Source organism: Bos indicus x Bos taurus, chromosome 17 (genome assembly GCF_003369695.1).
Source record: "Bos indicus x Bos taurus breed Angus x Brahman F1 hybrid chromosome 17, Bos_hybrid_MaternalHap_v2.0, whole genome shotgun sequence".
In the NCBI taxonomy this organism is placed as follows: domain Eukaryota; kingdom Metazoa; phylum Chordata; class Mammalia; order Artiodactyla; family Bovidae; genus Bos; species Bos indicus x Bos taurus.
The window spans coordinates 65,162,278-65,184,186 of NC_040092.1; the positions used below are offsets into that span (position 1 = coordinate 65,162,278).

General features: G+C 35.6%; 1 protein-coding gene across 5 annotated transcripts in view; it reads right to left on the minus strand.

Moving 5' to 3' along the window:
• LRBA (LPS responsive beige-like anchor protein) overlaps nucleotides 1-21,909 on the minus strand; it is a 756,962-nt gene that overhangs the window by 83,037 nt on the left and 652,016 nt on the right. For all 5 annotated transcript variants that reach the window (XM_027513423.1, XM_027513426.1, XM_027513425.1 and 2 more), the window contains one exon: nucleotides 1,726-1,893. In XM_027513423.1, the coding sequence (XP_027369224.1) occupies nucleotides 1,726-1,893 (168 nt within the window). The remainder of the gene's footprint in view (nucleotides 1-1,725; nucleotides 1,894-21,909) is intronic.

Sequence of the window (21,909 nt, forward strand, 5' to 3'; positions counted from 1 at the left end):
ATAGGACCCTCACATTGGGAGAAATAGTATTAAGTACATTTTCATTGCAACTCTACAGAATATAATGGAATTTCAAAATTAAAACTACTCAGATTTTATAGCACCATAAAATAATATATGCTCATATGTTAAGTAAACAGGACATGACAAAGCCAAATATATACTGATTCCAGTCACAGAAGTAGATATGGATAATAACTACAAAGGAATACAAAAACACAGAAGCAGGTATTAAATAATTATGGACATTTATAGTACCACTATTCAAATTTGGTTAAAACAATAAAAAAGAAGGTAAATGGGCCTATTCAATTCTATTCTAATAATGACTTATTTACTGTTTTGTAAACAATTGCATGTTTGCTCCAACCTCAGTTTCCTACACGGAACTCTGTGTATATTTTGTGTTATGCAGTCAGTTGTTGCTCCAATAAAACAAAATGCCCCCTAGAAGGAACATTTTCAAAGAACTGAAAAATTGTGTCTTTTAGAGCCCATCTGACCCCGTTCAAAAATAAACTAAAAACCAGCAATTCCAACCTATGTGATTTAAGGTAAGTGCATCAAATGAGCAGTGCTTTTGTTTGCGTGCCAATCTTCTTTATCTAGCACGTAAACCAGGTGATGACGCACGCTGGCAAATATACTTAAATATGTACTTTCATTCACTGTCAACATGATAAGGTCATAAATAGAATTATAAAGAAATACATCAAGTGCCAGTGAAAAACAACAAACCTTACTTACTACAAATGATGTTCCCTTTACAGTGATATACAACTTTCCCTATGAATCAAAACTCCCTGGTTTCAATAATGTTCTCTTCTAAAACTGTACAGACATATAAGGTTTTATCTGTTCAATTTCACTAACATACATACATCTTTATATATGAGGTATGTTAACCAGAAGAAGAATAATTAAATTAAAATAGTTTAAAAAATTTAAGGCCATACACAGGCTTTTTGGTGAATACTGTATTTGTCAAAACTGTGTTTTGAGTTTTACTTAAGAAAATCAATGAGAAGGATAAAACAGTTCTCAATAATGTCCAGCACCAAGTATGATGATGTACGAAAGCTGCAGACTTTATTCTTAACTTCTATTTGGTTATATGTGTTCAGTTCAGTTCGGTTCAGTTCAGTCGCTCAGTCGTGTCCAACTCTTTGTGACCCCATGAATCGCAACATGCCAGGCCTCCCTGTCCATCACCAACTCCTGGAGTTCACTCAGACTCACGTCCCTCGAGGCAGTGTACTTGTACATAAATATGTGTTTATCATATTATATGCTTATAATCTTATTTCTTTAACAAATTATTTTCCTAGTTCGTTAAACTAGTGAATAGCCTTAAAGGTTATAAAAATAATAAATATGATTATTGTCCCCTTAAAAGGGGTCAAATTGAAAAAGTTCTCATTTTAACATCAAGTCCCAGGTAGGTCACTAACTTAAAGGCTATCCTGCTTACATTACTTTACCCGGCTGGTTTCAGTTTGCTGCTGCGGCTGCTGCTGCTGCTAAGTCACTCCAGTCATGTCCGACTCTGTGCGACCCCATAGATGGCAGCCCACCAGGCTCCCCCATCCCTGGGATTCTCCAGGCAAGAACACTGGAGTGGGCTGCCATTTCAGTTTCATCAACAGTAAAATGAAAGCGTGGGGAAGATGGCATTTAACAGCTTCTGGTCTAGAGATACATGTTAGACTCAGTCAGGTAACCTACCTCTCTCAATACAGGATCAGTTATTGAATTCAGATTAACAGCTCCTTCATAGGTCAGGTAATAGAATACATTGAGGGCTCGAACAGCCTCTGGTCCTTGCTGTTTATAGCCAAAAATGAGGTCAATCCACTGGTGAAGCTGGCAGGAAACAAATTCACTCTCCAGGGCCTGAAAAAATAATGTAGTTTTTATTATTATGCTGAATTCTACTTTTAAAAGATAGAGAAATTTAGAATAAGCATTGAAGTTTAACTCTAAACTGTGAACTAAGGTATTCTGAAGTCCTTATTTTCCACTAGACTTTGTTCTCCTTTTTCTATAATGAGAGACTCTGCAGCACTTGTCACACTGGATTACAACAGATTGTTTATATTTCAGTATTCATCTACGTGTACTGTGAGCACTGTGAAGACCAGGACTGGGTCTATCTTGGTCACATTTGTAACTCAGGACCTGGCAGGTACTCAATTTATGTTTCAAAGAAACGAGGTCATACAATGTAAAGGCTGGTTTGAAACAGCAAATGTGAAAATATTAAACACTGACTATTCACTTGAAATATTTATAGTTTTTCTAGAATTAAAACATTTTGCTGCCCACTGCAACAACTGTAACCAAATCATTTGGCTACTTCAACTGAGTTTTTATACCAATAGATTAGATCTTGGGAGTGATCCTTGTAATTACTGAATTATTATTCTATGTAATAATATCAAATTGGACTGAATATTTGATGCTATAAACATAACAGTGTCCAATAAATAATGAATGAACATGAACATAATCAAGTTTTCAGTAGAAATGCTGGGCTCAAGATCACTTCCAATTCATCACCACATTCCCAGAGTTACAAGCACTATACCTAAAACACCATTGGTGCCAATAAATGTTTGCTGAACTTAATAAAGTTTAAAAAGCTAAAGAGCTTTCATAAGCAGAGACTTGGTTTTTTTTTTAAAGAAAAGTATTCATTTGTATGTTGTTAAAAACTATTCCAACATAAAACCATGATGGGCTAGTATATCAATAAGTAATGTTGTTTGAATAACAGAGCTCTCAAACTCTGAAGTTTAATTTGAAGTGTACCAAGTTACATCAGGTAATGTATCACACTGAAATTCTAATTTTCAGAGTCATAAGTGCATGACTGGGATGCATTTTTGGTGTGGCTTAATGCTATGTTATCAATATTATGAAAAGAAAACTGCTGGTTTTAAAACAAAATTGACTAACTTTTGGTCTAGCAAGCAACCAGTAAGATATATAAATAACCTTGTGACAAAAGATGTTCCAGAAGTTCACAGGTGTACACTTGTGTAGATATGTGCTTTATTAAAATGAGGGCCTATGAATAAGAAAACTGTTTATGGTTAAATTCAAATAATATATTTCCTTTAACTAATAACATTTAACACGGCTTCACAATATATCATATATCATAAAGTGTAAAAATAAAACTCTAGGCAATTCTCATATTTCAAAGTATACCTGGACTGAAATAAGCCTTAAAAATATTTAGCTAGTTTCAATGGAAAAGTTACTGTTTAAAGCATCTCTTATAAAACTCACTATACTTATAAATTTAGTAAACAGCTAAGAGAGCACAAAACTTCCTCCTGTTTTAGACTGTAATAACTTTCAGTAAATTCCTATTTTAAGCTCATAGATTTACATTAATCTGAAAATCCAGGAACTACTGATGCAAGCACACAAAAAATGATACTTCTGTTTCATTAATTTAGGCCTTGGGTAGTGATGGGAGTGTGGGGTGGGGGTGGAGTACATGTTTAAAGTGACACATAAAAACAGCAATTGTCTTAATTTGTGTGCAGTGCTCTCTACACAAAAGCCCTAAATATGTTCAAATTAGAGCAAGCTGCTTGATTGTCACTGCAGTCTCATGTCACATTAATGCATGACAAACATTAAACCATACACTTAAATGGCAATTTATATCATTTAAATGTTTACTGCCAGACTAGCTCATCACTCATTTAAATGTGACTTTCTGACAGCTAATTTCAGTTAATTTTCTCCAATTCACTTAATTAGAACTTTCAATCAGAGAAGGACCTGTACATATCTTTGAGCTTACATCCTTTTTAGTTGTTGTTCAAAATCTGAGTTAATAAGCTGCTGAAAAGCTCTACGATAATAGATGAGCAAGCAATATCTCTGAGTCTACAAAAATGTGTGAATCTATGAAGCAAACTCGCAGTAGGTACTGTAAGGAAGAACCTACACTTATTTATGTAAATAATACTCTGGCCAGTAGTTTAAATAAAAAACGTTTAGTTCATATATACACACTATTGAAACGATAAAAAGAAACCCTGCATCTAAGCTAATTAAAAATTAATGATTTTAAAATTGTTTAATAAGATAAAACAGTCAGGAGTCTCCTGAGTGTCGGTGGTGGTGTGATTTCAGACTATAAAATTCCAGAAGGCCCAGCAAATGATGCAGTACAAATTTTCTCAATATTAAAGCTCTAAAAACTAGGGCAATTTTATTTTATGTGTTATCAAACAGAATTGTGAGTCTTTCTAATGTTGATTACTTTTTTACGCACATTCAAAATGGTGAAGTTGGTTAGATTCAGATGCTCAAACCTTTACATCTGACACCACATCAAAATGTTCAGCAAAAGTGCTGAAATGACAGGCAGTATGTTCACATCATGTCACAAACGTGCGTGCAGAAATGGCCACAGTGTCACGGTTCGGGCCTCCCCTCACCCTGTTACACTGGCCAATCCGTAATTCATCACATTATTGGCAAAATCTCTTCCAGAGGTTGATACACACGTTACTTTTATGAATAAATTTTAAACACATTTTAAAAAGCTAAAGCAGTCTTCAGCTCTTTGTCACAACAGAGCTTTTACAGGAACACACAAGGACAACTACCATGGATATATGGGAATTCCCAAAAGTTTAAAAATCACTTTAGTACAAAGTCAGTTCAGGACTTTAACATTCTTTTGATACCAGTGAGTGACAACTGCCTAACCAATAGTATATGATAATAAACAAGTGCAGTTACTGCAGACCTGACAGAAGAGGTAAGGACAAGCAGGAGGAAGGTATTAAGGGTAAAAAAATGCAAATAATTCAAAATGGAAAACCCTGGGAATACATTTTATAACTTCTGTTTTTGAGATTCAAAACCATTAAATTAAAATTTATTTAATTTCCCTTTCATAAGATTTTTAAGATACTCTTTAAATACTTGTTTATATATACATTTTGCATCACAAAAAATATAAAAATATGCCAGTGGAATGCTAAGCATCTGAGATTTTTCAAAGCCTTTAAAGACAGACAGTCCTCATTAAGACTGGAGTTAAATACGGTTTGCAGCTAGGGGATAGTAACATTCTTCCCATGCTGCTCTCAAACCTAACCAATCAATTGTTAGCACTCCCCTAGCAGGCTAGACATCATTTACATCCAACGTGTGCTCTGAGTAAAATTTGTGAAAAAGAAAATCCACTGAAATGTCCAACACAATACAATAATATTCAACTCATCTGAGTTATTATAACATAAATCAGTAACTAATGTTCAATTGTTAAGGTTCAAATAAGACCTATGAAAAGACTACTGCATGAAGCCTCACATGAATTGTCAGTCCAATCCAGGGGGACTCATATTAGTCCTGACAAACTGTCTTGGGGCTGATATCTGTTTTTTTAATGAGATCTATTAAGCAGAGTCTAAAACACTTGAGATATGCTAAAAAGTACAGTATACAGATGTCAAATACAAACACTTATTAGTAACTTTCATTTGTTTGGTCCACATGCAGAACATCAACAAATTAAAGGCTTAATATTATAAAGAAAATAGTAAATTATTCATAAATAACTCATTTGTGTAGCCCTGTGTCAGAAATAATTATAACATATATGAATATGTGTCTAACAATAAATCTCACTGAAAGATCACAATCTACGTTTTCCTGAAACTAACCCATTAAGGAAATGAATTATTTATTGCTAAAAAATGTTACACAAAATTATTCTTATCTCTTACAGTGGAGTCAAAAAATATAGTAACTTAGGCAGAAATCATTTGCTTTTTCAAAGAAATTCTAAGCTGTTTGAGAATAAAAATTCTAAAATATAAAGCAATCATATGTTTATTAGTCTAATCATGCTTTAGAAATATTCTAGCAATTGCCTTTTATTTTCAAAAAATCAAATTTTTTCTAATGCAAAATTTAGGTAAAATCAAGAAGACCAATTTCAATGAACAAAAGAAATTATCAGATAATTGTTTACCTCATGATCAGGAAACCTTAATTGTGTATTATTTGTGTTTCTCATACTTGTAATTCCCAGATTAATGTTAATATTTACTTACACTTTTGCTAAATCTTCTCATATCATGCAATTTTAGAAAAGCAGCTAAACAAAAGCTACTGGTATCTATAGCATAAATAATTTTTATAAAAATCAAATAATCAGGTCAAATTTTATTTAAGTATAGAAATAATTATATAACCAGAAGGAAATAGGTTTCTGCAGCCCAGGTACACATCTCTGTATGCCTACCTCACTATTTCTAATCCCGGGCTTTGAGAAGGCCTGATTCTGTTCCAATATACAAAATGCCATAGCTGTAAGTTTCAAATAAAATAAAAATCACTAACTCTCTTGACTTGATATGAATTTAATTATAAGGTGCATTTAATCATATTTTAATAGTTTAAAGCATAAGAATTAGTTTTGTGACTTTTTGTACATGTAATTAAGAGTCTTAATTCATTTGAGTGTAGATAGTACTAAGTTTCAAAGGAGTTAATGTTTGGATTGGCAAAAATGTTAATATACAACATTATGAGCTTAGAATTTTAAACTATTTTTCATTTTAAATACATGTAATAAGGCCTTCTTATGATACACACACGCACGCACACATGCACACACACACAAACAGATTTAAAATGAACCGGTCTGTTATGTTTGCATGTGCTGGATTTCAAACACTGGTGGTAATGTTTCCTTAACATTGATATATGACCTTTGTAATTTACATTGAAGAAAGCCGTTTTTTTCAGCCTAATTAGAACTGTTTCAAATTTTCCTGCTAAATATATGATATAAAGTCCTTTCAACTTTTTTATTCTAGAGTTTCTTTCCATGTCAACTTTGTTCCAATCAAAATATGCTTTGAATTAAATGATTTTGATTGAATATGTGGATCACATTTCACTTCTAAGATTTAAAGTCCAAAAAGGAAAAGTTTAGCCTGTTCAAACAAAGCAAGAGCAGCCACTTTGCGGAAAGCTATTCACATTTAAGAAGACTGACAAATTGTTTGTGTGCACCATTAGGTCTAGTTTCTGCAATAGTTGCCAGATTTCCTGTCCCTCTAATAAGATACATTAACTCCTTAAATGCTGGCTCTGAATTCATGAAAAAGCCAAGTAACTCCAGCAAATGTTTAATCTACCTATAATTTCCTTTTCTGAAATAAACTGAAAAAATAGAAAAGAAAAATTGCTGTTACATCAAATTTTGTGAGAAAGAAAGGTCAAGAGAAAAATCAACATTTTTTTTTCATACTGGACAGATACAAATTCAGAATGTGAATATGCTTTCCAAATGGGATTTTTCAAGATGTGACAAATTCACATTAATCCTTTTTTTTTTAAAAAAAAATTCATTTAATTAACCTATTTAAGGATTACTTGTTCAGGTGAAACACAGCAGTGAAAATACTAAAGTATTTGATGAACTATAATCTAACATGAGCTTAACATTCTCCCATATGGATTATAAATATATTACAAAATGGTTTAGAATTCAGATATTTACCTTAATGTAAATATATAACAAAAATGTAAAACAGATTTTATATTAGCTACAGAGAAAAGTTTAACTTTGGGGCTTAAACAATACGTGTGAAGCTCTGACATGAAGAACAACCATTTATGAATGCCAAGGGGGGAAATAAAAGATCATTAAAGATCTAGAAAAAACTGTAGGATGCTAAGAATAAAAATTATATCTGACAGTTAAAAGAATGAAATTTAGTCAACAACATACTGAAGTGCAGACTGAGAGGCAGATAGAGAAATCACTAAAGGAGTTCTGTGCTTCTAAACTGCCCTTGAACTGCTGGGCAAAGAGAGATTGTGCAGCCAAATAGCACACTGCTCACTGCTACATTTATACCATTACTAAAGAAAAGTGAGTTAGTATCATATCCTGATATAACCATCAAGCACTTGTGCATCTTTTGGCAGGAGAATCATTCTGTCTACGATTGTTATTGTGTAGTTTTAAATGGAGTAGTCAACCAGCTGTTATATATTTTATACACTGAAGGCCATGTTTCCTTTGAAATTCATAGTTTTAATCTCAACTGAAGTCTGTATTGCTGTGCGCCAAGATCAAAAGGATTAGGCAAACTTGTACAATTACCCTTCTTTGCAGAGAGATGATTTTTTTCTAATGTTTAAAATAGTCCTATACGCTGACATTTTATCCAACTATTTTCTTTAGAGCTACAGAACATTAAAACATTTAATTACCATTTCAACCTTAGGTCACTCTTAATCTAAAATCTAGGAATTCTCAATGTACAGATATGTTAAACTAGCTATAGTGCAATACACTTAGGGAGATGGAGCTTTTTAAAAAAATCCAATAAGGAATGCTAGAGAACAATTAAAATTAGAATATACCCATCTAATTTATCATTTGCTTACACTTTGCATGCCCTGGTTCAGAACGCAGTTCACAATACTTATAGTAATGAATAGGTATCAATATAAAATAAATTTAACATAAGTATGGCGATGCGAAACTAAGGGTAAGAAGTACGTAAAAACCGTGCCATGAAGTTCTGTAGACTCGTGAGAGGTATGCCATGCATTTGACGTTAAGCTTTCTAACAGCCAACATAAAGAAAGAAACAAGAACACTTAGAAGAGTCAAAAGTGACTATAATGTAAAAACAAACCAGATGGCCTAGAAAAACACATTATTTCTATTCCTGAGATAAGAAATTCCTCCCGTGGCAATATGATGGAATCCAGGTATGTGACTCTCAGAGGGACTGACTTAATCCTGGGGTAGATCTGAAGTACGGACAAATGGAGAAACTCCGTATTCTTCAGGCAATCCTGCATAAATAGTATTTCTCTTAGGTAAGGCACTGATGGTAGATTCTAGATTACATTCCGTGACAAGTAACTGGAATGCAGCCATTTTACTTTGTCAGTAAATGCAGAGCTACATACTTCAACAACAGCTGAACCGAGTCATAGGACTAATAATCTCTTTAAAATGTGAGCAAACAAATGCCTGTGTGAAAGACACAACGAGTCTCTATGGGAGGTAAGCCCACCTTCACTTGGAAGGGGTAGCTGTCTTCCTTAAGACTAGTGCAAGAGTCTCCTCTGAAAGAAATTCTGCACAAACTTTCCCAAATGGATAAATAGCAACAGAAGCTTCTAAATACCAATCATGATATTCAAATACATATTGATGCTAAAATATTTTAAACCACTGTACTCAATGCCCAACCCTTTACAAAGATTTAGTAAAGGATCCCTTGAAAATTAATTTGAGGTATTCTAAATGGCTATAATGTTCTCTAAGATAAACTAGTTATAAAAATACATACTTAAGAAAATAAAATACTAATCCAAAATTCTTTGTTATCTGCCTAAGTATAGGAAATAAAAGAATAGATTTCCTCTTTAACAATCATAGAAAAATGTATTAATTTGCTGTTGGAAAGCTGGAGGTTTTAATTTTATAGTTGTTTATTAAAAGGAAAACAAAACCAAAAAAATTTAATCCCTCCCCATTTGCTTATCCGCATAGATCTGATAAATACTAGCAGTCTCTTGCCTTTGAAGATGGCCAGACCAGAATCCCTACTTATTGCCAGATGTAGTTTAATCCCACAGGGACTTCAGATAAAAACAAGGAGCTGTCTTCATGGCACCAACGATTCCCTGGACTGACTGCCATAAACTTATATTGGCAAATCAAAATTCTTGGCAAAATACAACACTTATTATATCACCACTTCCAAGAATATCCAATAAAGAAAAACTTGAACTAGAGAATATGGATGCAAATGTTGAATATTTCTTTTAAGCACTGACAAGTTCAGCCAGAGAATTACATCTGTACTTACTTTGTGTGTTCAATTGTATACATGTACATTACGTAGGGTAAAAGTCTCTTTTCATTCTGCAACTTTTGATTACTATCAGCAGCTCTGTCATCCATTCAATCAACAAACCTTTATAAGATTTACTTATACAGGTTTTACTATCAGTTCTGTTCTATGCTAGGTTCTAGGGAAAATGAAATGAAATATCCCTTTGGAGACTAAGGAGGTAAAAAGTCATCTCTAAGATGACTATAGGGCTTCCCTGATGGCTCAAATGGTAAAAAAATATGCCTGCAATGCAGGAAACCCATGTTCAATCCCTGGGTTGGGAAGATCCCCTGGAGAAGGAAATGGCAACCCAGTGCAGTACTCTTGCCTGGAGAATTCCATGGGCAAAGGAGCCTGACAGGCTACAGCTCATGGGGTCGCAGAGTCGGACATGACTGAGCAACTGACTATCACTGTTTTCAAGATGACTGTAATAGCTTATGTGAGAGATACTGAGAACCCAGATCAAGAAGGTAGCAGCAGGAGTGAAGAAGAGGGACAGATTTCACAAAGATTTAAGATGTAAGTTCAAAGCTAGTGGAAGTGATGGAATTCCAGTTGAGCTATTTCAAATCCTAAAAGATGATGCTGTGAAAGTGCTGCACTCAGTATGTCAGCAAATTTAGAAAACTCAGCAGTGGCTACAGGACTGGAAAAGGTCAGTTTTCATTCCAATCCCAAAGAAAGGCAATGCCAAAGAATGCCAAAGAATGCTCAAACTACCGCACAATTGCACTCATCTCACACGCCAGTAAAGTAATGCTTAAAATTCTCCAAGCCAGGCTTCAGCAATACGTGAACCGTGAACTTCCAGATGTTCAAGCTCGTTTTAGAAAAGGCAGAGGAACCAGAGATCAAATTGCCAACATTCACTGGATCATGGAAAAAGCAAGAGAGTTCCAGAAAAGCATCTATTTCTGCTTTATTGACTGTGCCAAAGCCTTTGACTGTGTGGATCACAATCAACTGTGGAAAACTCTGAAAGAGATGAGAATACCAGACCACCTGACCTGCCTCTTGAGAAACCTGTATGCAGGTCAGGAAGCAACAGTTAGAACTGGACATGGAACAACCGACTGGTTCCAAACAGGAAAAGGAGTACGTCAAGGATGTATACTGTCACCCTGCTTATTTAACTTCTATGCAAAGTACATCATGAGAAACGGTGGGCTGGAAGAACACAAGCTGGAATCAAGATTGCCAGGAGAAATATCAATCACCTCAGATATGCAGATGACACCACCCTTATGGCAGAAAGTGAAGAGGAACTAAAAAGCCTCTTGATGAAAGTGAAAGAGGAGAGTGAACAAGTGGGCTTAAAGCTCAACATTCAGAAAAAGAAGATCATGGCATCTGGTCCCATTACTTCATGGCAAATATATAGGGAAACAGTGGAAACAGTGGCTGACTTAATTTTTCTGGGCTCCAAAATCCCTGCAGATGATGATTGCAGCCATGAAATTAAAAGATGCTTACTCCTTGGAAGCAAAGTCATGACCAACCTAGACAGCATATTAAAAAGCAGAGACATTACTTTGTCATAAAAGGTCTGTCTAGTCAAGGCTATGGTTTTTCCAGTGGTCATGTATGGATGTGAGAGTTGGACTATAAAGAAAGCTGAGCGCCAAAGAATTGATGCTTTTGAACTGTGGTGTTGGAGAAGACTCTTAAGAGTCCCTTGGACTGCAAGGAGATCCAACCAGTCCATCCTAAAGGAGATCAGTCCTGGGTGTTCATTGGAAGGACTGATGTTGAAGCTTAAACTCCAATACTTTGGCCACCTGATGCAAAGACCAGACTCATTTGAAAAGACGCTGATGCTGGGTAAGATTGAGGGCTGGAGAAGAAGGAGATGACAGAGGATGAGATGGCTGGATGGCATCACCGATTCGATGGACATGAGTTTGAGTGAACTCTGGGAGTTAGTGATGGACAGGGAGCTCTGGCATGCTGCGGTTCATGGGGTCGCAAAGAGTCGGACACGACTGAGTGACTGAACTGAACTGAACTGAAGTGAACTAAGATGTAAGTTATTACTTATACCACCAACTGATTACCAATGTGAGAGGTGAAGGGTGACACCCATATTTCAATGTTGACCTTGATCGTATTGGAGAAGTAACAGTTTACATGGTAAAAGATTAATTCAGTTTTGAACTTAGTATTAATATTTTGAAGTTTCTTTTATAGATTTGAATTTAACCCTAAGCCTATCTTGGATGTAAATCTGCTAACTATAATAGAAATTTGCATAGTGTTTCAGTATTAAAATATGTCCATGTTCAATACTGAGATGTCTGAGCCAAAAAAATTCTAGGCAACAAAATAACCTTCAGATTTTATACCAGTGATATCCAGCAGGAGTATAATGCAAGCCAGATACATAGTTTAAAATGTTTTAGTAGCTGCATTTAAAAAAACAGGAAAAATTAATTTTCAATTTTATATAATCAAAATACCATTTAAACATATAATCAATATATAATTATTCTGCATTAAATCTTAGAAATCTGGAATACATCTTATACATACAGCAATTCTCAATTTAGACTAGCCACATTTCAAGTGATCAATAGCCACACATGACTAGTGGTTACCACACTGGGCAGCAAAGCTTTATTCAGTTCCAAGTACTGACTCTGCATTCAGATTTTTACAGCATTTTTTATATAAGAGTGAATTCAGGAATTAACAATATTTAATACTTACAAAATACAGCTTCTCCTACTTAAAAAAAGATAAACTTTACAAAGCAAAAAGCACCTGCAGCAGATGATAAAATGACCTTTGATACAGTTTTTAAGTGGTCATTACAATTCTCAGTGCCCCAAAGAATGGCTGTATTTTAGGACATGACAGCAGAGATATAATATCTTCACTTGTGAAACAGATGTAATATTCTGGAATGTATATTATTCAGCCATTTATAAACAGCTGAAGAAATGTGGCAGCACTCAAAACATGGCACTATGAATACTCTAACAATAAAAGTAAAAGGCTAACATTACCAGTTATGACGTCATCTAAAAACTCTCCATCCTTGAAAGTTCGTAGTTAGAATTCTAACATACTATCTACTCAGCTGTGTCACCGATGTACTTTAAGAACTAACATATAGCCACAGACTACAATTTAGCATAGGAAACACAATGTTTGCTGAAAATCAGTTATATGAAGTGAGTAGACAATGCGGATGCATTCATAAACCTCATAAATATCCTACTTCAGTAGCAGATGGCACTAGCCTCTGTTTGCCCACTCCTAGAAACCCCATAACATCTACAGTAACAGTCTATGATTCTCTGAATCACAATAAACTGTAGGTCTGAATCTTTCTGAATCATTGATGGAATAATGACTAGTAAGCAGGATTGGTCTTGTTTAACTATTTTTAGGTAGCCATGAATATGCAGGCAATGTGAGATCAACAATGTAAATAGCTTGAAAGAATCAAGTAAATTTGTTACTTTTGCTTACTTACCTCACTTTCACTTCTTAACTAATCTCTCATCTGTCTATTAGAGGTACACCACCAAAAATGTTTTTACTAAAATTACCACCTCCATTACTCACCTCTCATCACTTCATCACTTCACTCTCAGCACTGTGGTACTTAGGTTTCTAACTCTATCTTCTCTAAGCTTCCTTGATAACATCCCTCCAGATTTTCTTTCTATGTTTCTGATTCTCCTTCTCAGTTTTTAATGGAAGGCCTTTCTCATCTGTCGACATGGGCAGTGTTGGTTATCCTCATGATTCAGTCCCAGGTCCTTGTTTTTGATGTAACTCACACCAGATGAGCTAGACTTCAGCTACCTCAACTGTCTATCATGACCACCTCCAGGGCCTCAGGTCCAAAACGTCTGCCTTGGGGAATGCAAACATTACATATATAATGCAAACATTACATATATATATAATACATTATATATTATATTAAATAATGTATATTATATTATACATTATATATTAGGTTATATAATTATAATACTAAATATTATATGTATTACATATTATATATAATATATACATATATATATATATAAAATGAAGAATTGCTTCTCTTAAACTTGCTGTCTTGCTTGCTTTTCTGATGATGGATGTAAACTTTCCTCCAGTTAACTAATTCAGAAATGGGGCAGTCATCTGGACAGCTTTTTCTTCTCCCTCCAAAACATTATCTACTCAGATAATAAGCCTTCCAAGTATCTTCAAATTTGTTTTTCTCTTCTACTGTGACTGTCTTTGGTTCCATTCTTTATTATTTCTTTGCTCAATTATTCTAACACTATCCAAACTGCTCTCTTCCTCTCTAGAACCCCCTCCCCTCACTCAATTCCAATCTAAAACCTGACCAAGTCACTAGTCTCCTTTACAATTTTCTAGCGGTTCTCCTTTCTCTAAAGCAGTGGATCTCCAACTTGAATAGCCACTAAGATCACCTAGAGTACTGGTAAAAACACAGACTGCTGGGCTCCTGCCCATACAGTTTCTGTTTCTATAGCTCTGGAGCTGAGCCCAAGATATGCCTTTTTAACAAGTTCTCAGGTAAGACTGCTGCTCCTGGTTTGGCAACTGCCTTGTGGGCACCACTATCCCAAAGATAAAAGTCCATCTGACTTACAAGACGTTACAGATTGTTCATATACTCTGCCTCCAATCTTATCTCTCCGTGGGTATCACTCACAGTCTCTTGCACACATACTGAACTCTACCTTCTGAGTTAAGCTGAATGCACGTGCTATACTCTAATAACATCAAGATCTTTTGTACACGCTGTTTTGTATCTCTGTAACCCCTTTCTGTCATCCTGCTCCCTCCTTGGTGAACTACTACTCATTCTTAAAGACTAAAATCAAATGTAATTTCCTTGGGTTAGGCACTGTTCAACCTTTCCAAAGTAGCAAAATAAGGCATTTCCCTTGGGCTGCAGAGTAAAAAAAACAATTATAACTATGTATGGTGACAGCTGTTAACTAGATTTGGGGCAATCATTTCATAACACACAAATATTGAATCATTTTGTTGAACACTAGAAAGTAATGTTATACATCAATAATATCTCAATAAAATTAATATTAAAAATGTATACACACAAACAAATAAAATATTAAATGCTTTAATCATAGCCTAAGCTTTTTCTTTATGGTATATACCACAAGTATTATATTATGTGTTATATGATATATTATCACAAGTTATATGTTTATTTTTTTAGTTTCTTATTTACTATTCATCTCCCTCACTGAACAATATGGTGCAAAAGGGCAGGCAATATGCTGTCTTTCTCACTGCTATATTCCAAAGACTAATAAGTTGTAGGCACTCACTAAATATTTGTTGAATGAATAAATAAACACATCACTTAATCTATTTCTCTAATTAGTTACTGCCACGTCTGTTTGATCTTCATAATGTCAGCCCCAAAGGGCAGGTGTCATATTCTTCCAATTTTGTGATCACAGACCTAATTACCCAGTAGGCCCCTAATAAATGTCTGCTGAATGAATGAATGGCATTTAAGAAATTCTTGTGATTTAGCACAATTCAGCATCTATGCTGAGGGACTACGATCTTAAAGCATTGTATAAGAAGCATGAAATTAACAATAGAAACTTTATCCAGTTGATACTGTGCTAATTTGGTAGAGTTTTAGAAAATGTGAAGAATTTCTGTGATTACTAGCCATTACAAATGATTTGTCTATAGTTAACCATACAATCAAAATCAGGATAGGGTGATTACATGGAAAAAAGAAAAAGTGAAGTGTATATTACAGTATCATCTTTCATGTTTTCTTTTTTCTTGAACAATGTCAGGAAGATGGATGCAAATGAAGTCATTCATAAACTTGACAAGCCCTCTAGAAAGCCAACGTATTATGCAAGGAAAAGGCATCTGTAGGTCAACTTGTAAGAAATTCACTACCAACTAAAAAACATTATAATTACACTGGCACTTAACATTTAGTGATTGCTTACAAGGTGCCCAGTTTTATGTTAAATGTTTTACATGGATTATTTTACTTAATCTTCATAGTAACCCTATGAGATAAGCACTACATTTTAAAAACTGTTTTACCAATGAGGTTAAGAATACTAAGTAAATAGACTAATGTCACACAGCTAGTAAATGTCAGAGTTGCAACCTGAACCGAGATCTGACTCCCGAAGCCACGTTAGTACACATGCTTTTGAAAAATTCTGAAACACAATGGTATATGCCAAAGTTGCCCTATTCTAAAAATACGAAACCTTTTATACTAAGAATTATTTTTAATGGGTTTAATTGCAGCATATACCACTGGGTAACACTAGTACTTTTAAAAATTAATTTATTTTAATTGGAGGATAATTAGTTCACAATATTGCGATGTCTCTTGCCACACATCAACATGAATCAGCCACGGGTACATATGGTATGTGTCCCCCTCATCCTGAACCACACCCTTCACCTGCCTCACCACCCCACCCCTCTGGGTTGTCGCAGAGCGCCGGCTTTGGGTGCCCTGTTTTAAGCACTGACTTGCACGGGTCATCTGCTCTCCATGTGGTTGTATATGCTGCAATGCTGTTCTCTCAAATCTTCCCACCCTCACCTTCTCTCAGAGTCCAAAGGTCTGTTCTTTACATCTGTGTCTCTTTTGCCGCCCTGTATCTAGGATTGTCTTGGTAACACTAATATTAAGTATTGCTGAGTATACACCAAATCTGATGTGCCATGTCAACCCAAAGGCTTCATTTACAGATTTTACTGTTCTTTCAACTGGTTTTCATTTTAACACTTGCTTTTCAAAACTAAAAGTTTACAGTTTATTTTTCTACCTTCCTCACTAGTAGCTGAAGGAATCTACAGCTACAATCTACAATCTCATATCTCATTCATGGAACTGAACACACAGTAAACACTCAAAAAATATTTATAGAACTAATTAAATTATATTCTAGGCCTCTTTTCACTAATTTAACTGTATATTAGGAGATTTTAAAAATCGAATTAAAAAACTCAACCGTTAAACAAGACAGAATACCCACATGTTTGTTAACTGCCAAGTCCAAAGACTCTTAATAAAGAAGCAGTTGAATTATTTTGGTTTGAGAATTAACAGTAAGAATTCATTCTGCGAATTTCTGAACAACCATGAACATTAGAAACAGAAAACAAAATGTGACTCATATATTTTAAAGTGTATCAGATTTTGCTTTGACACATAAAGCTATTTGATTTCTTTTAAATCAAACTACCATGCAAAAAGAAAGGAGAGACTTTCTCTCATTTCCTATTTAAATAAACACTTTAACTACCAAATTCGATATATGTTTTTGTTAATTTTTAGAAAATGTTTTTGGAGAAGGCAATGGCAACCCACACCAGTATTCTTGCCTGGAAAAGTCCATGGACAGAGGAACCTGGCGGGCTGCAGTCCATGCGGTTACATGACTGAGCATGTGTGCATGAGGGTGGAGGGTGATGGGTTGGTAGCAATCAACTGGTAGAACTAAAAAAATAATAATAATAAAAGAAAAAGAAAATGTTTTGAATACTTTCATGTAATAACACTGTCTCAAACTAACTACTTAGGGCCTTGAACTACATTTTTCTTTCTTTTTTTTTTTTTTTTTAAAGTACAGCACAAATATTATTTGTCTTTGTGATTTTAGTATCTCTTAAATGTGCCACCTTGGCAATCACTTTTAAATTAAACTACTATAATAATAAACAATAAAGTCAAACATAAAAGTGTTTTGAGACATCTTTTAAGCTTTACAGGTAACTGCCACAAGCTGGTAAAACACACTAGAATACTGTAATACCACAGTTGGAACCACTACCTTTATTAGGTTAGGAGAATTGGATCAAGGACATAGATGTATTCATTCTGAGAGACCACCATTCTCCTCCTTTGTTTTCAAAAATAAAACTCTTCTTTATAGAATGTCTACCATTGCAGTTAAACTCAAAGGATACAGTTATAAGGTCAGAATCTATGAAATATGTATTAGTGATATAAGCATTGAGATTTTCCTTAAATATGCAGGTGAAAAGACAAACAGCAAGGCAAGAGTTAATTGAAACATTCCTCTCTGGAGCAACCGCATTGACGAGTCGGGGCTGGGGGCTGGCGGGAGGAGGGCGCTAGGCAGAGAGATCCAGAGTTAATCAGGGAGCAAATCCAAAGCCAGGCATGGATAGGCCTCACTAATGAGCCTCAAGTACCCTGCAGTGGTTTTCAAACTTAACTGGCTTCAAACGATGCCACCCCATGACAGAATGCAGCTAGCCATAAGAGGAGGGTGATTAGAATAAATGACTGGAGTAATTAACTCTGATGTGAAACCACCTGATTGGAAAAGAGAAGCCAAGAGCTATTTAGCTGATGGTCCTCCAGTAGAGAAAGGAAGCTTTCCCTTTCTCTTCTGTGGGTGTTCAGTGAGAACTCAACTCTTTCAAGTAGGTATTTGGTAGCACTAATGAAAAGCAGCTTTCATTCAAGGGCCTTCCCATTCATTTTGAAAGGGGAAGAAAATAAAAGCTTCAAAGTAGAACTAATTTACTTTACTCCTCTACCTCTTAGTGAATTTTGTGTTAGTCAAGTCTGCATGACTATTTATGCTAACAGTCTGCCTCCAAATAATGTCATCAAATACCAAAAAATGGTTATTTATGAAATAATCAGATAAGAATGATTTTAAAGCACTTTTAACTTTCCTTTCTTTAAAAATACTTTACATCACCATGTGTATTTTAAGTATATACAATCTTTATTTCTTACTCCTACTCAATAACTCTGGAAAAATGTTTTACACAGAAAACTTGAAATGCATAATAACTGTTCATCAGTGTCAATACTTCCTTCATAAAGTGCATTGGGATCATTCTTCCTATAGCAAGAGCTCCTGGAGTAAGGGAGAATGAAAGAAAACACAAATGGTATACACATTTGCTTTTGAAGAGAAAAAAAAAAGAATGTTAAGGCAAGGAAAGAAAGAATATGTGTTTTTTACAAAAAGACAGCTTTCTTAAAGGGCAAATTGAGCCCAAGAATCCACACGCTCTAGTCTGCTTTATTTTACAAAGAGGGGAATTACAAAGACTGGGGGCATTACTACCTGCTGTTTTACAAGTAATCATCAATTCATTGGGCCGGTGTTGTTCTGTACCTGCTGAGTTAATGTTCCTCGACACGCCCCTCCCCCTTAGACACCTTCACAAGCTGTCCAAGAACAACTCCCATGTAGTAGCACATGTAACTTAGCGAATGTTTATGCCTAAACTCAGATTTATTTGACAGCTTTACACCTTTGGGCATGATATAATTAAATGTTTTGACAGCTAAACAAAAACTGTATAAATTTAGAAGCTATTAGGAGCTCAGCATCTAGAATCAAAATGAAGTAATTTGCTTATACCCTAAACCATTTTTAGCCACTCATTGCAATAAAAAAGCACAAGAGAGGGGCAAATGTCTATTGAAGTGTTTTAGCTAGTTCCTTCACATTTCTTCTATGGAGAATGCTGCTGCTGCTAAGTCCCTTCAGTCGTGTCCGACTCTGTGCGACACCATAGACGGCAGCCCACCAGGCTCTGCCGTCCCTGGGATTCTCCAGGCAAGAACACTGGAGTGGGTTGCCATTTCCTTCTCCAATGCATGAAAGTGAAAAGTGAAAGTGAAGTCCCTCAGTCGTGTCCGACTCTTAGCAACCTCATGGAATGCAGCCTACCAGGCTCCTCCATCCATGGGATTTTCCAGGCAAGAGTACTGGAGTGGGTTGCCATTGCTTTCTCCTACTCCACTTATAAATACTGACAATGACTTTCATATCAAAAAAGGGAACATAAGCAAATTTAAGATAATAAATTTAACCCTTCAGTTCAGTCTCTCACTCATGTCCGACTCTTTGCAACACCATGGACTGCAGCATGCCAGGCCTCCCTGTCCATCACCAACTCCCAGGACCTACTCAGACCCATGTCCATTGAGCCGGTGATGCCATCCAACCATCTCATCCTCTGTCGTCTCCTTCTTCTCCTGCCTTCAATCTTTCCCAGCATCAGAGTCTTTTCCAATGTGTTCTTTACATCAGGTGGCCAAAGTACTGGAGTTTCAGCTTCAACACCAATCCTTCCAATGAATAATCAGGACTGATTTCCTTTAGGATGGACTAGTTGGATCTCCTTGCTGTCCAAGGGACGCTCAAGCATCTTCTTCAGCACCACGGTTCAAAAGCATCAATTCTTTGGCGCTCAGCTTTCTTTATAGTCCAACTCTCACATCCATACAAGACTACTGGAAAAACCATAGCCTTGACTAGACAGACCTTTGTTGGCAAAGTAATGTCTCTGCTTTTTAATATGCTGTCTAGATTGATCATAGCTTTCTTGAAGGAGTAAGCGTCTTTTAATATCATGGCTGCAGTCACCATCTGCAGTGATTTTGGAGACCAAAAAATAAGGTCTGACACTGTTTCCCCATCTATTTGCCATGAAGTGATAGGACCGGAATCCATGATCTTAGTTTTCTGAATGTTGAGCTTTAAGCTCACGTTTTCACTCTCTTCTTTCACTTTCATCAAGAGGCTCTTTAGTTCTTCTTCACTTTCTGCCATACCATAAGGGTGGTGTCATGTACATATCTGAGGTTATTGATATTTCTCCCGGCAATCTTGATTCCAGCTTGTGCATCATCCGGTCCAGCATTTCTCATGATGTACTCTGCATATAATTTAATAATTAGCAGGGTGACAAGATACAGCCTTGACGTACTCCTTTTCCTAATGGGAACCAGTCTGTTGTTCCATATCTAGTTCTAACTGTTGTTTCCTGACCTGCATACAAATTTCTCAGAAGGCAGGTCAGGTGGTCTGGTATTCCCATCTCCTAAAGAATTTTCCACAGTTGATTGTGATCCACACAGTCAAAGGCTTTGGCATGGTCAATAAAGCAGAAATAGATGTTTTTCTGGAACCCTCTTGCTTTTTCAATGATCCAGTAGATGTTGGCAATTTGATCTCTGGTTCCTCTTGCCTTTCCTAAAACCAGCTTGAACGTTTGGAAGTTCACGATTCACGTATAGCTGAAGCCTGGCTTGGAGAATTTTGAGCATTACTTTACTAGCGTGTGAGATGAGTGCAATTGTGCGGTAGTTTGAGCATTCTTTGGCATTGCCTTTCTTTGGGACTGGAATGCAAACTGACCTTTTCCAGTCCTGTGGCCACTGCTGAGTTCTCCAAATTTGCTGACATACTGAGTGCAGCACTTTCACAGCATCATCTTTTAGGATTTGAAATAGCTCAACTAGAATTCCATCACCTCCACTAGCTCTGTTCGTAGTGATGCTTCCTAAGACCCACTTAACCTTATATTTCTGTAAGGTTTCCTATAATTATCTATAATTTTAGAATCAGTAATACTAAAAAGGCACAAACTATAGATGTATGTAGTATATTATTTAAAAGGCTACTGTGTGTTACTTGAAAGGATTTAAAGCAACACAAAGTAAGTGAGTGGTCCGTCAGGCTCAAACATCAGTGACTCAGGAGTTAGTCTTCATTCTCCAAATCTGCGAGGTTCCAGATTTTCACAGTACTCTGTGCTGCCTATTCCTCTAAGATCCCAATTCTTTCTTCTCGCTTCTCAAGGAGAGAGAAAGCACAATGTCCCTAGGTCAGTGCCTACCTTCAGAAAAACCCACTATTCATCATCTGAGCTCCAGAACACGTTTCCATCAGCAGTACTACTCAAACAAAATTAAAAACCTCAGATACATCTCTAAAAATAAAAAAAAAAGAACCTATACAGCAAAACTGTCCATTAAACTATCTTTTTTAAAAAAATGCAAGGTTGATTTATATCTACTATATTATATCACAGTATCATTCTGGAAAGCACTTACAGAGGTTATATAATCTAACAAAAAAGTTCACGTTTAAACAATATCTAAGTCAGAACCATTACTGAAGCATTTGGACTCTATCAAATATATAAAAACATTTAA